Here is a 14,176-nt window from a genome sequence, read left to right as displayed (position 1 = left end):
AAAAGTTGATCCTGCAAACATAATTTTAAAAAATCTAAAACATCATACCATTGTACTTTGTAATTTCTTCTTTTTCCTCTTATTCTTCTTGCACTCTCTCTCTCATTCCAAATAAAGGCAATTTGGTTGTTTTTTTTTTTTTAAAAGAAAGTGCTTTCTACTTTGTGTTGAAGTGTTAACATATTAGAATTATTAAAACTCTTTGAGGTTGTGTAAATGATCTCCTCATTTGGTAAAATATTCACTAAAACAGAGAATTCTGCAACAAGTGAACCAGTTTTGGTAACTAAGCAATAATGAATCAAAATCCAGTAAGACTCAATTGTGAGTCCTAAACATCCAAACAATTTGACTACAGGCATAAGTTCTGTACTTGGAATAAAATGAATTTGATTCTTTCTAGCCTATTATGTAAATAAGTATTTGAACTGATGCTTAAAAACCGGATTTTAACTAGATTATTAAATTTAACTTATTTAATATGATTGCATGAATTATTCTGTATGATGTTTTGCCTGACCTATTTGCCATATTCAAGTCATAATAGCTATAGGTGCTCTCAGAAGGATTTCAAAAAGTGATGCAGTAAAAATATATTTGTTTTAGGTATATTCTCTTGTATAGATCTGGGCACAATATCATCATTTGCTGCACTTTCTGAAAGGACTGTATTTATAGATTTTCTATGTTGTGTTCATCATTATAGTTAGGTAGGCTTGTTGAACAATATCAAAACAGAAGTTTGACAGAAGCTGTTGAATTCAACAAAAGTTTGTAAAACAAAAGTTGAATGCTTTTTTCAAATCAGTTTGCTAGCTGTCCTTATAAGTCAAATTTCAATCCTGATATATTTAAGCCAAGTTTCTTTTTAGGGTTGCGTAGTTTGCAAGGGGTTTAAACTGCTCTTCACTGGGCACTGTTGAATTGACAACCATGTCTCTGTGTCTCTGCGCTGGGTCAGTAGGGTTTGATCCTAAGGCACATTAGGATATAAAAGCAATTTTCTGGGGTGAAGCTGCCTTTGGAGGACTTTTATTTGAGATGCTTGTTCGACTAAAATTACCATTATTTCATGTGTAGATTTGACGGACCTCGAGGAAGAGGATATGAGAAATTTGAAGGCTCAAGACAGAGAGGGCCTCGTTTTGACTCCCAGCGCTCAGAAGGGTACAGGTCACGTTTTGACCGACAGAATGCAGATGGACATTCAGGTAGATGGGGGACTATCCCACGAGGACCTGCAGCACAATTTTATACTTCCCCAAATACATCACATGCACATGGGTCCCGACCTGGTGGTCCACGGTGGAGGGGACCGAGGCCTCCTTTGGGACAGCAGCATTCACAAGCAGACTCACGATTGGAAAACAAAGAGCCTTTCACAGACATAGCTGGCAATCAGCAGACTGTGAATAGAACTCAGTCTACTCCCGATGGAAAAGGTGCAGGTTCTGTTGAGCCCGATGAGGACCTGACCAACACTGAACAGGAACCATCCAAAACTGAAGTCAAAGAAACTATTTCAGACCCTCCTAAAAAGTGGACATGGAGTTCACATGATCCTAACCAGCAAGTAGAAGAGTCCACAGCGACTACTCCACCTATTCAGAACCAGAAACCAACATCTCTTTCTAATAATCCTGTAGCTTTGCAGTCGGGTATTACAAGAACAGGAGGAGCGGTAACCCCTGTAACAGGAAATCAGGATTTGAATTCCACGGACAGTCAGTTGCTTGCTTCAGATAGTAATCAGGGCCTACCTGGACCAGAAAGCAGAGGGAAAGGGCCGTTTATGCATGAAGATAGAGGCAAGGGACCAGTAGGCAGAGGAAGGGGGCAGGGTAGACTGGATGATGGCCGTGGCAGAGGGCACGGAGATGGCCGTGGCTGGGGAATGGGCCGTGGCAGGGGGATGGGTGGCCGAGGGATGGGCAGGATGGATGGTGGCCGCGGAATGGGAAGGATGGATGGTGGCTGGGGAATGGGCAGGATGGATGACGGCCGTGGTAGGGGAATGGGCAGGATGGACGATGGCCGTGGCAGAGGATATATTTACAGAGGCAGAGGTCAGGCTAGACAGGCATCTATCCGTGGCAGGGGGATGTTCAGGAGAGCAGGCAGCAGGGAGAGGATGCCAGATAGGCGGTCAGGCAGCAGGGAGAGGATGCCAGATGGACAGTCAGGCAGCCGAGAGAGGGGACTGGTTGGACGGTCAGATAGCCATGAGAGGGTTATGTCTAGCCGAGACAGAGAGCTAGCTGGGCGGACTGGCAGCCGGGACAGGGGACGGGCAGGTAGCCGGGAAAGAGGCCCTATCCGGCGGGCGGGTAGTCGGGAGAGGGAGCCCATCCGGCGGGCGGGTAGTCGGGAGAGGGAGCCCATCCGGCGGGCGGGTAGTCGGGAGAGGGGCCCTGTTAGGCGGGCGGGTAGTCGGGAGAGGGGCCCCGTTAGGCGGGCGGGTAGTCGGGAGAGGGGCCCTGTTAGACGGGCGGGTAGTCGGGAGAGGGGCCCCATTAGGCGGGCGGATAGTCGAGAGAGGGAAGCAGGTAGGTCTGAAACAGGCAGTACAGATAAACCAATTCACCTAGGAGACGATTCAGACAAATTGCCTCCATACCATCGAGATGAGACACTCAGGGGTCCTTGGAGTCATGAAGATGAGAGAATGCAGGAGGAATTTCCTTTAGATAGTCGAGATGCCCCTCCTTTGGAGCATGAACGATTAGATGACTGGGAAAGAGAGCGATACTGGAGAGAGCACGACTCTGATTATCATGATGATTCTGTAGATCCCTATGATAGAGATGACAGGTTACCATCCCACCATTCATTGCCACCACTGTCTCCTCTACCGCCACTACCTCCTTTATCATCCGATCATGACAGACGAGATTCGTGGTGGGATGACTGGGAAAGGCCAAGGGAACGGGAACTAGATAGAGATCTGGACAGGACTGGAAGATCCTCAGATATTTATGATCAAGATTTAGACAGAGAATGGGATAGAGACTGGGACATGAGACCTATGGATGATAGAGAAATGGGGAACCGTGACCTGGATATCCCTCCTCTGCCACCTCTGCCACCTCTTCCACCTCTGGACAGGTACCGTGAAGATAGGTGGAGGGAGGATAGGGACAGGGATCATTATGACAGAGACCTCCGAGATAGGGGAGAGCTAAGGATTCGAGAGTATCCAGAGAGATATGACACATGGCGGGAGAAGCAAGACTACCTTCCAGAAAGGACTGATTGGGAGAGGGAACGATTGTCTGATAGATGGTATCCAGATGACGTAGACAGACTACGACCTTTGGAGGATCAGCTAGAGTCATCCCTTCCTCCACCTTCACATTCCTCTGATATGCTGGGAACAGATTCAAACCTGGACTCTGAACAGTCACTGGGGGGAGTGATGGTCCTTAGCCAAAGACAGCATGAGATAATTCTGAAGGCTGCCCAGGAGCTCAAAATGCTTCGGTGAGTTGCCTAATCCTGTCACTTTTGGGGGAATAGAAATTTCTAATGGTTTATTTTCTGTTCTCTATCCATTTTGATAATTACTACATTTATTTTAGAGTTTTGAGCTGATATACTTTGGTTGTATGATATTGTGTGGGAGACAGTAATTTCCTTCTGGACATCTTTGTGATAAATGTTTGTTATGATGCATTAGTATGTTGTAATGAGCTGATGCTTGTGTTTCTGACCTATCTTCCTCTATCCTTCCAATGAAAATTAAATAGGTATACTTTGATGTCCCAAGCCTTCCTTGGGATTGTGCATCCTCTCTACAGTTTCAGCTGTTAAGTTGGCAAGTCAATCATATTGTAGCTTTAACCAGCCCTTCAGGCAATTTGGATGCAAATGAAGTTTTCAAAGTCTTATCAGGAATGGGATGCCTTTGAGATTCAGAGCATTTTTTTTTAGTTGTGGGCTCTGTTCTCTTCATGCCTTTCTCAAAAAAACATAATACACATTTATAGGTATTCTCTTGTTTTATTACATTTCATATAAAAAATTAGCAATTTTAAAGCTCTTTTGTTAAAAATTATTCTGATTTTATATCAAAAGTTTGTGTGAAGATTTTGACATTTGATATTACCCTGGGTCCCTGTAGGGAACCACACATTATATATTAGCAGAAAAAATGACTGATGTGGAACAAGGCACTTAAACTAAGACACCTTTTGCCAGAAACCTGTTTCCAGTTCCAGGAGTTCATTGTGTCTCACCTACTCAGATATTTTTCCAAGCCTGAAAATAATGTTCACTGTTTTATTGGAAAGAAAAATTGTGCTGATTTACTCTTGTAAAATTCATGATCTTAGCAAGCTTTGGAACCTCCATTTTGCACATTTATCCAGTAGCGGGAATTGCAAGCTAGGTGCCACAAGAGCCTGTTGCCTGGTGCTTCTGATGCTCATGCTCCTGAAGTATGTTCTTTTGCCCCTCAGCAACTGTCTCATTAAATATTTAAAGTAGAGCTATCAGAACAGTGTGGTGGTTCTGTGGAGATGATACGCCTTTCCTAATCCATTCCTTGGCTTACCCACTCATGGCTTCTTTTTTTTTTTTTTTTGCCACAAAATCATAATAGGAGCTCATGTGGAACTTGTTATTTGGAGTATCTCCATCAGTGCTTTTGTGGATGGACTTCTTTCCTTAACTAAGGAAGTAGTGGCCCCATTCCCCATAGGCCATTCCACATTCATTACTTCTCAAGAGTAGATCTGTCTGTATCACCTGACTAAGCTTTTCATTATCCTCAGAAGAGCTTGTTGATAATTGCTTTTTAATACTTATATGTTAAGATCTACAGTAAACTGGTTCTTTCACAAAATGGGATCTATTTGATTTTTGTATACTGCTTATTCTCTAATTAAACCAGCTTCAGCTGATTGTTTTTTTACAATGCCCCTCATTTGAACTCTGGCATCCTGAGTGAATAATTTTGTCAAGTTTGATGAATAGTGGTGATAGACAGCCAGGAGGATATGAATGCAAGGCAAACTTAGAATGCAGGAGTTCACCAATACCCCATTTTAAAAAGCAGCTACTAGGCTTTCTAAAGCTTTAGTAGATGTTTAAGCAGATCTCCTATTATTTATTTTGAAAGACACATCAGCAGTGTCCTAGGACTCAGTAAACTGAGGAATATAAGAAGGAAGAGAGCACATACTTTCTAATCAGGTGTTTTCTTTGTGATTTGATGCATGGGTATTGGTGCATTAAATGTATTCATAAGAAAACTGGAAAGATAAATTTCTTGCACTATTTTCTGTAAATGAGATATTTCAGGGGAGATTGTAAAGAAGAGAGGAGGCACCCCAGAGGCAGAGGTTCATATGGTTTAACCTATTCATGAGTTATTGAGAGATAGGTAAGGATTGGTACCTAAAAAAGACAAGGGTTTAATTTCACAAGCAAGGTATTTATGCTAAAATAATGGTTAATTACAGCAAATGTTTACGGTTGCTATTACATTTACATTTAACCATATTGAAAGATGTAGAGGCATTTTCCACTCTTGTTGAAACTTTTTTTTCAGACGAGTAAGAAAACTAAGCATCTGTTCCATATGGAAGGTCTTAGTTGCACACAGAAGTGCAAGAAAACGAATTTTAAAAAGGGAAGGGAGAACTGTTATTCTGAAGAATTTAATTTTTCATTGTAATTAGGTTAATTCAGCAGGTGTTGGTAACAATGAAACCTGTGTTATAAAGCAGTATTTGCCAAATGCTTTGGATAAACAGATCATTTTCAGCTTCCTGACTTTCTTGTGAGTCCCCAGGTTGTCATGCATATATTTTGCTGTTTAATGTGATTGACTGCAAGCCAACACAACAAAGTGGACTATAGTTTGGGAATCACTGCCTAAATGAATAATTTATTAAGGGCTGAAATACTTAAACATAGAAACTGAAACATTTTATATATGAAAGTAGATATATAAACCTCTTCCGAAGTCATATAGAAAGGGGAAATATACACGTGAGATTATGGAATAATTTTTCTCTGATTTTAAACTTAATGTGAGGAGAGCAGTCTTTTAAAACTGGTTAAACTAACGCTTCTTACCAGGTTCTTGTAAGTGGCTGACCCCAGTCTGAACAGTAGGAACAACTTGAACATCAGGAAACTACTTAAAATTTTTTTGAGCAAAGAGTTATACCAGTAATCCAGTGCATAACTACTTTCATCTCAAACTATAAAGCCTTCATCTGGCTTTGCTTTTACTGTATGTAAGGCAGCATACTCTGAGCTGCATGGTGTTCTGGATTTATTATCTATCTTTACACTGAAGCCAGGTGTAAAGAAGACCATACAGAAAAATATTCACAATTGCATTGTTTACTCTTTGTACTAAAGGAGCATGTGGGATTCTTATCTGTGAGCCGAGTTCCCATTGCATTAAGCACTGGGCAGATGCATTGCTAGTCAGGATGGTCTTTGTTGTGCCTAGTACAGAGGGGTCCCATTCTTAGTTTTGTTTAGGCACTGCTTCAATATGCACAATTAATATGAACAGAGATAGTAGCAATAACAAATAGATGCAAAGGTGCTAACAAAGAACTGAAAGGAAGGGAAGTCATATTGAACAGAATTTTGTAATCTGGTGATTTTATTATTCACTGCTGGTCCTGGTCTCTGCTCCATAGACTATTTATGGGTTGTATATTAAATAGTATTTTGGTTTACAAAACAAACAAACAAAAGCTAGCATCAGTGCTTTGTTTTTAAATGTCAGAATGTGCTTCATGTTGGCCTCAACATTGTCAGCATGTAACCCAGGTCAAGTCACTGAGAGCACTTCTCACATCTCCATTGGCCTTTTGCATTGCAGAGGATTTTGGCAGAAGCTAGAAATCCAGCTTTGCTCTTTACTGTCAAAGTGGAGTGACTCTGGCTAAGCACAGAAGGAGAGCTAAATGTCACAAACTTTATGATCAAAAAAGGAGACAGCTAGTATACTAAATACCTTCATGGTTAGGTGGCGCAAACCCCAGGGATTTCTGAATCATAGTGTTGACCATATAGAGGCTGCCTATATCCTTTTCTTCCTTGGACTTGACCCTTAACACTACTGTAATATGTTTTCACTGTGAATGTTGATTTCTTTAATCTTTTGAGTTTTCATTTAAGCTACACACCGGTAACACTTCCTTGTGATTCATGTTCAGAGAGCAAAAAGAACAGCTACAGAAGCTGAAAGAGTTTGATCCTGACATTTCAACACAGGACTCTCCTCGATCACAGAACACAAGCACAAGGCCAGGTGTCTTTCAGGTAAATTAATCTTATGTTAAATTAATAACATGCTGGTAATATTACTGTTAATGGGTATCTCAGATCGGTTCTGCACTCTATGATATTTTCCAGATCCAAAGAATGAAAACAAAGCAAACTAGGAACCAGTAAAAATGCTACGTAGAACCTAGTCAAATCTCACAGAAGTGTACTTTGATAAACCACAAACATATGGAAAAAACTTCTTTGTATTTGGAGTTTATTGAAGTACAAGTTAATCATGAGTGCCTTACGTGCATAACACTATGTTGCTTCTCATGTCTGTATAGCTTTATTAGCATTGTCTAATCCAGTCAATTCCTTTAAAGTAGGTGAAAAATAGATGCAATTTGTTGGATTGCATCCTTGGAGGTAAGATCTTTGGAGGTATTTTATTCCAGACTATCAAAACATTTCTACTTTTCTCTGTCTAAACAACCTGCAGCCTATACTGCATGAGAGGCAGAGAAAGTGATTTTTCTTCTTCCAAGGCTTATCAGTATGTTCCTTCACACGGTGGATTCACTGGTGAAAGTATTGAAAATTTTGTGGCTTTTTCCTTCAGCTATACCTATAGAAACATTCATAAGCTTCCTCCCTACGTATATGGAAAAAAAAAAGTGTCTGTGCTGTATTCTGACCTTTTGACTTGAACTGTGTCAGTTGTCTCACTATTAAGCATTTTCTGTCGTTAAGAGCTTCCTTCTATTGTCCTAGGCTTTGGCTCTTGGATGACCATTCTCTGCTGAGCACTGTGGCTCTTTCTTCAGGTTATTGCTCTGTGGCTTTATTCTCCCTGGTCTGCTTCAAACCCTGTGTTGCCAGAGTGGCTAGTTTTCTAATCCAGAAAGCATTGTTGCTGTTTTCATTGCTTGGATGTAGAGTATCCTCCAGGCAAGTGTTACATATGTGTTAAATAAACCATATGATAAGAGAGGACAGCTAGCTCACTCCTGAAAATGTCTCTTGGTGAAGTCTCTAAGTTTGATTTCAGAAATAATCAGTTTGCAGACGACCTACCTAGTTGCACCCCTCAGCCCTGAGCTATCTTGAAGAACTGCACTTTAGAAAAAGAAAATAGTGGCTGGTCTCTGGAAGAAACTTCCATTGCTAGAAGAAGGAAATCTAAATTCCAGTTCCTTCCATGTTCTCTGAGGCATGTCTGTATGGACTGAGTACTAAAAAAGTCTCATCAACTCTTCAGCAGCACTTATAACCTCATCAGTCTTTTGTTGAGGAAAAGTAACTTTATGGTTTCTTTAGATTTGCCATAGCCTTTGTTATTCATTCAGTCTACCATGTCATCTGAGCATGACCCACTGGGGACAGTGGCTCATGAGGCTCAACAGCGTAGATTACTGCTGTAGGATGATGTGCAAGAAGAGGTGAGCCCTTCCAAAATAGGGACATAAGGCAAGTGAGAAGACCCTCCCATTCCCCACCTAACTAGATTCTGATACTGTACTTGAATCCCAGGTTGCTCTGCTTTTCTTCCTTAAATAATCTAAAAGATCTCTTCCTCTTTGAAAAGCTTAAATGAGAAAGTTGAGGTCTTCACAGTTCCATCAGAAACTCACATATTTCCACTGTGTGTGTGTTAGCCTTTGCTTGCTTGCTGTCTTTACTGGGAATTCTAGTTGCTCTCTGGAATATCATGAAGTGCATGGAGGCTTATGTTTGTGTACCTCCATGATTTCATCTCCTGTTGTGATGCAAGATATTCCTCTGCTGCCTAGTCTCATGGTTGGCTCTAGAGTCCCTTCTCAGCTCCTTATATTTGGTTTTTGTTAATTCATACCTGGTCAGAACTTGTGCTGTCAACAGAACTTGTGCTATCATCTTTACTCACATTTAGAAATCCCTCCTCAAATGAATAAACTATTTTGTTAAATGTGTGTTGGAGGAGATATCTGAATTGGTGCACAGTCTTTGATATTCTTCATAACATCTTAACCTCAGCACTACTGCTGCTGATAAATTTAGCTTTATAGAACTCTTAGCCTGATATTTAGCTGGACCAAGCTTTGTTTGTCCTTCCCTCCAGGGAAGTGATATGCAGTGAATGAAGCAGTATGAAGCTTGGTTTTGCCTAGTTGGCCTCTTCCTTGCTTACAATGTCTATAAAGTAAAATAGTGGAACAGGTTTGCTACCAAGAACTGCAGCTTCCTTTAGGAAGTGATTTTATGCCTCAGCTTTGGTATTTTTTTTTTATCTCAGACTGTATCACCCATCTGCCTAGGTGTATTCAAACATCTGTTATCTTTCTTGGGATTCCTGCCTTCAGATTTCTGTCTGCCATGACTTTGACAAACTGTTATTACAAGGTCAATCTTGTATGTACAGATGTTCTCCAAGTTTTGTTGAATGCTGCTAATACACAGGCAGTCGCCTGTAACTTGGCATCTGCTATTATGCTGCAGAGATTCTTGTGACACAGTATGTGGGGTTCCTTGGAGTGGTTTGGTTCTTGAAGGGATATTTTTCTTCACTGGGCAACACCTCCCCATTGCTTACATTGGCCTGATGTTGATTTCATTAAAGGGCTTCCAGGTGATACTGCTCTCTGGGGAATTTTTCTGGTGACTTCCAGAAAGAAGCCGGCCCTATCAATTCTTTTGTGCCTCACCAAGCTGACCTGCTTTCTGACTTTTTCAGCTTCCTCGCAGGCAGCAGGAGTGTTTGCAGACAGCAGGAGTCTTTCGGAATGAAACAGTAGACAGTTTTGAACTGAGATAGGTCCTCAGAGCTTAAGTTGATAAGGTTATTTTGAAGGAGAAAATAGATAGTATTTAAGCCTTCATTTAGTGAACAAACACCACATAATTCAGGCTGCCAGTTCTTGGAATATGTCCTCCTAATTGTAGTACCTTGATGGAGGTACTAGAAAAAGCTAATGACATGGTTACAGATTGCCACCGTGCTTACTTACAGAGGAAGAGAGAAGGTTAGTTTACAAATCTATATTTAAAGTGCTTTCTGCATCTAGGTTTCTTCTCAGCTATCTTCAGAGGCACCAGTAGAAGCCCAAGCTATTAAACCTTCTCCTGCTGTTATTATAAAGCCTCCCGTGTTGTTCAGACAGCCCACCCCTGTGACAAGACCAACTGCCCCACTGACAAGGCCAACTACACCTATGACAAGGCCACATACTCCAGTTTCTACTCCAGCTACAACCCCAAGTCATGGTCAGTCTTTAAAACCATCACCTTCTGCTGTGGAACAGGAACGCTGGGATGAGGATTCCTTCCATGGACTCTGGGACACAAATGAGGATAAAGGAACAAATATGGAGTATGAATTATGTAAGCAAGAATCAATGCTGCCTCCACCAGTATCCTCTCCTGTGAAAGTACCTGCTGTTCACACCTCTGTTCCATCAGGTGTACCAGTATCACTTCCTCCAGTTATTCCACCAGTTGCTAAAGCACCTATAATTCAGCAAACCGTGGATTATGGCCACGGGCGGGGTGAGTAGCAGAATGTATTCATTGATTTGTAATAGAGGGTGGGTTAGACATGTTCACTGCTTCTTAAAGTAATGTGCCACCCAAAGCATGCCATATACTATATGTATACTATTAGCCTGTGGGTTGTGTACATCATGATCTAATGCCAAGCAACTCAGTTTTAAGGAATCAAAAAGTGCTCTCTATATTTAATTTCCCCAGTTAAGTAACCTACAGCCTTGAGTTTAATGTTCACCTCAAAGCTGTGAAAACAAGCAATTTCGTGTGAACTGAATGGTGTATAGCCACATCTGCTTCTAATAAACATCAACTGAGGTGATCACGTCAGCATATTATGTTTAGATTGATATTGAACTTTCTCTTACTCCCTTTATAGCTGGGTATGGAAATACCTATGTTAAAAAGTACTTTGATTGTTACAGTTCTTAGGAACAACATAGTAACATGAAACAGACTGTGAATACTGTTTTTGTTATTTATATACTGCCTAATGTGTATGAGATACCCTCCAAACAGGGAGGGTGACAAAGTCCCAGCTCTGAAGAGCATGCACCCTAAACAGGTATTTAACACTCATCAAGCATGTTATCAAGGCTAAAATTTAACATTAGCTTTTTAATAAAATCCATTTCCTTCATTCTTACAGTATTTAACAAAAAGAAGTTCTTATATTGTGCATTGCTGTTTAGAGAGCTTTCTTCTCTCTGTAAGGTACTATAATGTGAATTAAAGGTGTATCAATGCCATTAAGTAGATATTTTACTAAAAGCTGTTAGAAAAATTGTGACTATTAGGAACCTAAAGGGAGCATTTCAGTTAATATTCTCAACATCAGTTCTGTGAGTTATTCAAATTTTCATAGCATTTTAATATTTATAACCTTCTAACTGTGCATGCTACCTGAACTCCTGCTAAGAATGGAACTTGACTGTTTTGGATAAAATGGTATGCCTACTTGTGCACACATAAACCCACTTCAGACTTCTGAAACCACAGTGTTCTGTGTTTATGTATGGCCTTTTTTGCATTATCTAGTATGATAAATTTTCGGTAAGTATTTCAATTACTTTTAAAGCCATTGAGTGGTTGCTTTTCATGACAGAGGAAAGGAAATGGAAAAGGGGTAACTTAAGACTGTCCTTAATTATTTTTCTGATGATTTTTAACCAGATATAACCACCAGTAAAGTGGAACAGATTCCATATGGGGAAAGGGTAACTCTGCGTCCAGAACCTCTACCGGAGAGGCAAACATTTCAAAAAGGTAGGGAGTGCTTGGCTAGCTCTCAGACAGTTAGTTAGCTCTTAAGAGAAGTTGTCAGGCACTAAAAGCATATTTTAAACTAAGCAACTTCTGTTTAAGCCAGAACCACTTTCTTTTCTTCAGAGGCCTGTGAAGATAACACTTTATATTGTTAAGAGGAGTACTGTGATCAATGACCTAGCCATTTAAAAAATGCAGTTTGAGAGCTTTGAGTAGGATTACATGATGTGGTTGTCTGCTACAGCTTGGAAAGAGATTCAGTGGCCGAGTAAATTCATTCTAGCCCTATGTCATATATTTCTATATATTTTTCCTGCAGTCTTGTTTGTTATTTTTTCTTCAAAGAGAATAAAATTTCAGGGTATATTTTAGTAGTTTTGATTTCCGTGGGTTTCTCCTTTCAGAGCACCCCAGCCAGCGTGATCGTTACAACAGAGAAAGGGATCGTGAGCCATATTTTGAGCGTCAAGGTAATTCAAACACAGATCACCGGGATTTCAAGAGAGAGCGGGAATTGCACAGAGACCGTGGTTCTGTGGATTATGAACGAGAGAGATTTGAAAAAGAGCGTCATCCCCGAGACGATAGGTATGTGGTTTTGGAATGCTATTGAAATCAATCCGATTCAAGCTATATTGGATATCAGACTGCCAGTTTTGACTGTGAGGCACATGTTCGTTTCTCTCTGCAATCCATAGTAGAATCCTAGAAATACCTAACATGCTCTTTTGGCAGGGTTCTTCCTACTACACCTACGAGGACTCAGTCTTACCGTGACAAGAAAGATCATCCCTCCTCCAGGCGAGGCGGTTTTGAAAGACCACCATACGAACGAAAGACAGATCGTCCAGCGTATGATCACGGGCCTTCCATGTTTGGAGGTATGGTTTCTCAGTCCAGAAGTTGTATTATGAAAAATGTGGACTCACAGAGGTGGAGTTAAGAGGAGATTGGTTCAATTGCAGTGTTTCTTTGTTAAGAGTATAAAACTTAGGAAAATTTATTTGGGCAGTGCCATGTAGTTTTCTGTTTCTCAGTGATGGAGAGATCAGGAAAGAAACAAATAGATACTCTGCTAAAAAAAAGTCTTTGATTGCAGTTGTTCCAGAGTTAGAACTTTGAATTGTTTTGGGGAGACATCCATGAATCTCTCCGAAAATATTGGGGGTTTGTTTAAAACAACTTGACTGAGGATGAGTGCCTTAAATTTCTAATTTTACTGAACTAAGACAATTCTGTCCAATCACTGAAATTTGAAGGTGATCGTAGAAATTACCCTGAGGAAAGGATTCCTATTTCTGCTCCATCAATGCCCCGTCAGCCACCACCTGCTCCACGAGTGGAAAGGAAGCCAGAATCTAAAAATGTAGATGATATTTTGAAGCCACCAGGACGAGATAGCAGGCCAGAGAGAGTGAGTATGCATTCTGAACCAACAGTCAGTTTCTACAAGTTCTGTATTCAGATAAAATTCTAATGTGTGCAATATACTGGGAAAAAGCCTACATTTGGGGAAGCACTGGAAATTCTGTTTATTCCTTTGCAGATGCCTAGGGTATTGTAGCATAGCTATAAGGAGTCCATAAGAGTTGTAAACTTCCTAGGAGTGCTAGGATGAAATTCCTATTAGTTGGTAATATTTATGTATTGTAGATGTTTCTAAGTACTTCACTTTAGGTTTTTAATGTATTAGAGGAAAGACTCGGTTTTAGAGAGAGTCAGAGAGTTTGCAGTCACCATACGAAAAGCAGAAAGAGCAAGATTCAGGCTGTAAAATATTTAGACAAAATTCATACAGTTAATTTTATCTAAACCAGTTCTATAACATCTTACATAGTTTTAGTTACTGAAATGATTAACATCATGTATTGTCATTCTATGGAACTACTGCTGTTCATCACAGCCTGGCTTTTAAAACAGGCAGTGAGGCATGGAGCTGGCTTTGTCTGATATACAAAATTGTGAGCCCAGAGCATGTGATTTCCCAGAAGAATTTTTTTTGCATAAGAGATTCTTTTGAATGTAGTACAGAATCTTACTTCATCTTATATGATCTTTGTTTCAGATTGTAATCATCATGAGAGGATTGCCTGGCAGTGGAAAAACACATGTAGCAAAACTCATCAGGGTACGTGTACAGCTGCTCACTCTGTAG

General features: G+C 40.4%; 1 protein-coding gene across 8 annotated transcripts in view; it reads left to right on the top strand.

Annotated features, from left to right (window-relative positions):
* YLPM1 (YLP motif containing 1) overlaps positions 1-14,176 on the top strand; it is a 39,649-nt gene that overhangs the window by 11,347 nt on the left and 14,126 nt on the right. For 5 of the 8 annotated variants that reach the window (XM_064512307.1, XM_064512309.1, XM_064512310.1 and 2 more), the window contains exons 5-12: positions 1,081-3,480; positions 7,185-7,290; positions 10,278-10,758; positions 11,929-12,021; positions 12,426-12,609; positions 12,757-12,902; positions 13,281-13,435; positions 14,087-14,149. In XM_064512307.1, the coding sequence (XP_064368377.1) occupies positions 1,081-3,480; positions 7,185-7,290; positions 10,278-10,758; positions 11,929-12,021; positions 12,426-12,609; positions 12,757-12,902; positions 13,281-13,435; positions 14,087-14,149 (3,628 nt within the window). The remainder of the gene's footprint in view (positions 1-1,080; positions 3,481-7,184; positions 7,291-10,277; positions 10,759-11,928; positions 12,022-12,425; positions 12,610-12,756; positions 12,903-13,280; positions 13,436-14,086; positions 14,150-14,176) is intronic. The other 3 variants (XM_064512314.1, XM_064512308.1, XM_064512312.1) reach the window with 3 other exon arrangements.

The sequence above is a fragment of the Dromaius novaehollandiae genome, chromosome 5, assembly GCF_036370855.1.
Source record: "Dromaius novaehollandiae isolate bDroNov1 chromosome 5, bDroNov1.hap1, whole genome shotgun sequence".
Lineage (NCBI taxonomy): Eukaryota > Metazoa > Chordata > Aves > Casuariiformes > Dromaiidae > Dromaius > Dromaius novaehollandiae.
The sequence above is the reverse complement of the archived record's forward strand: the minus strand, read 5'-3'. Positions and strand labels throughout refer to the sequence as shown.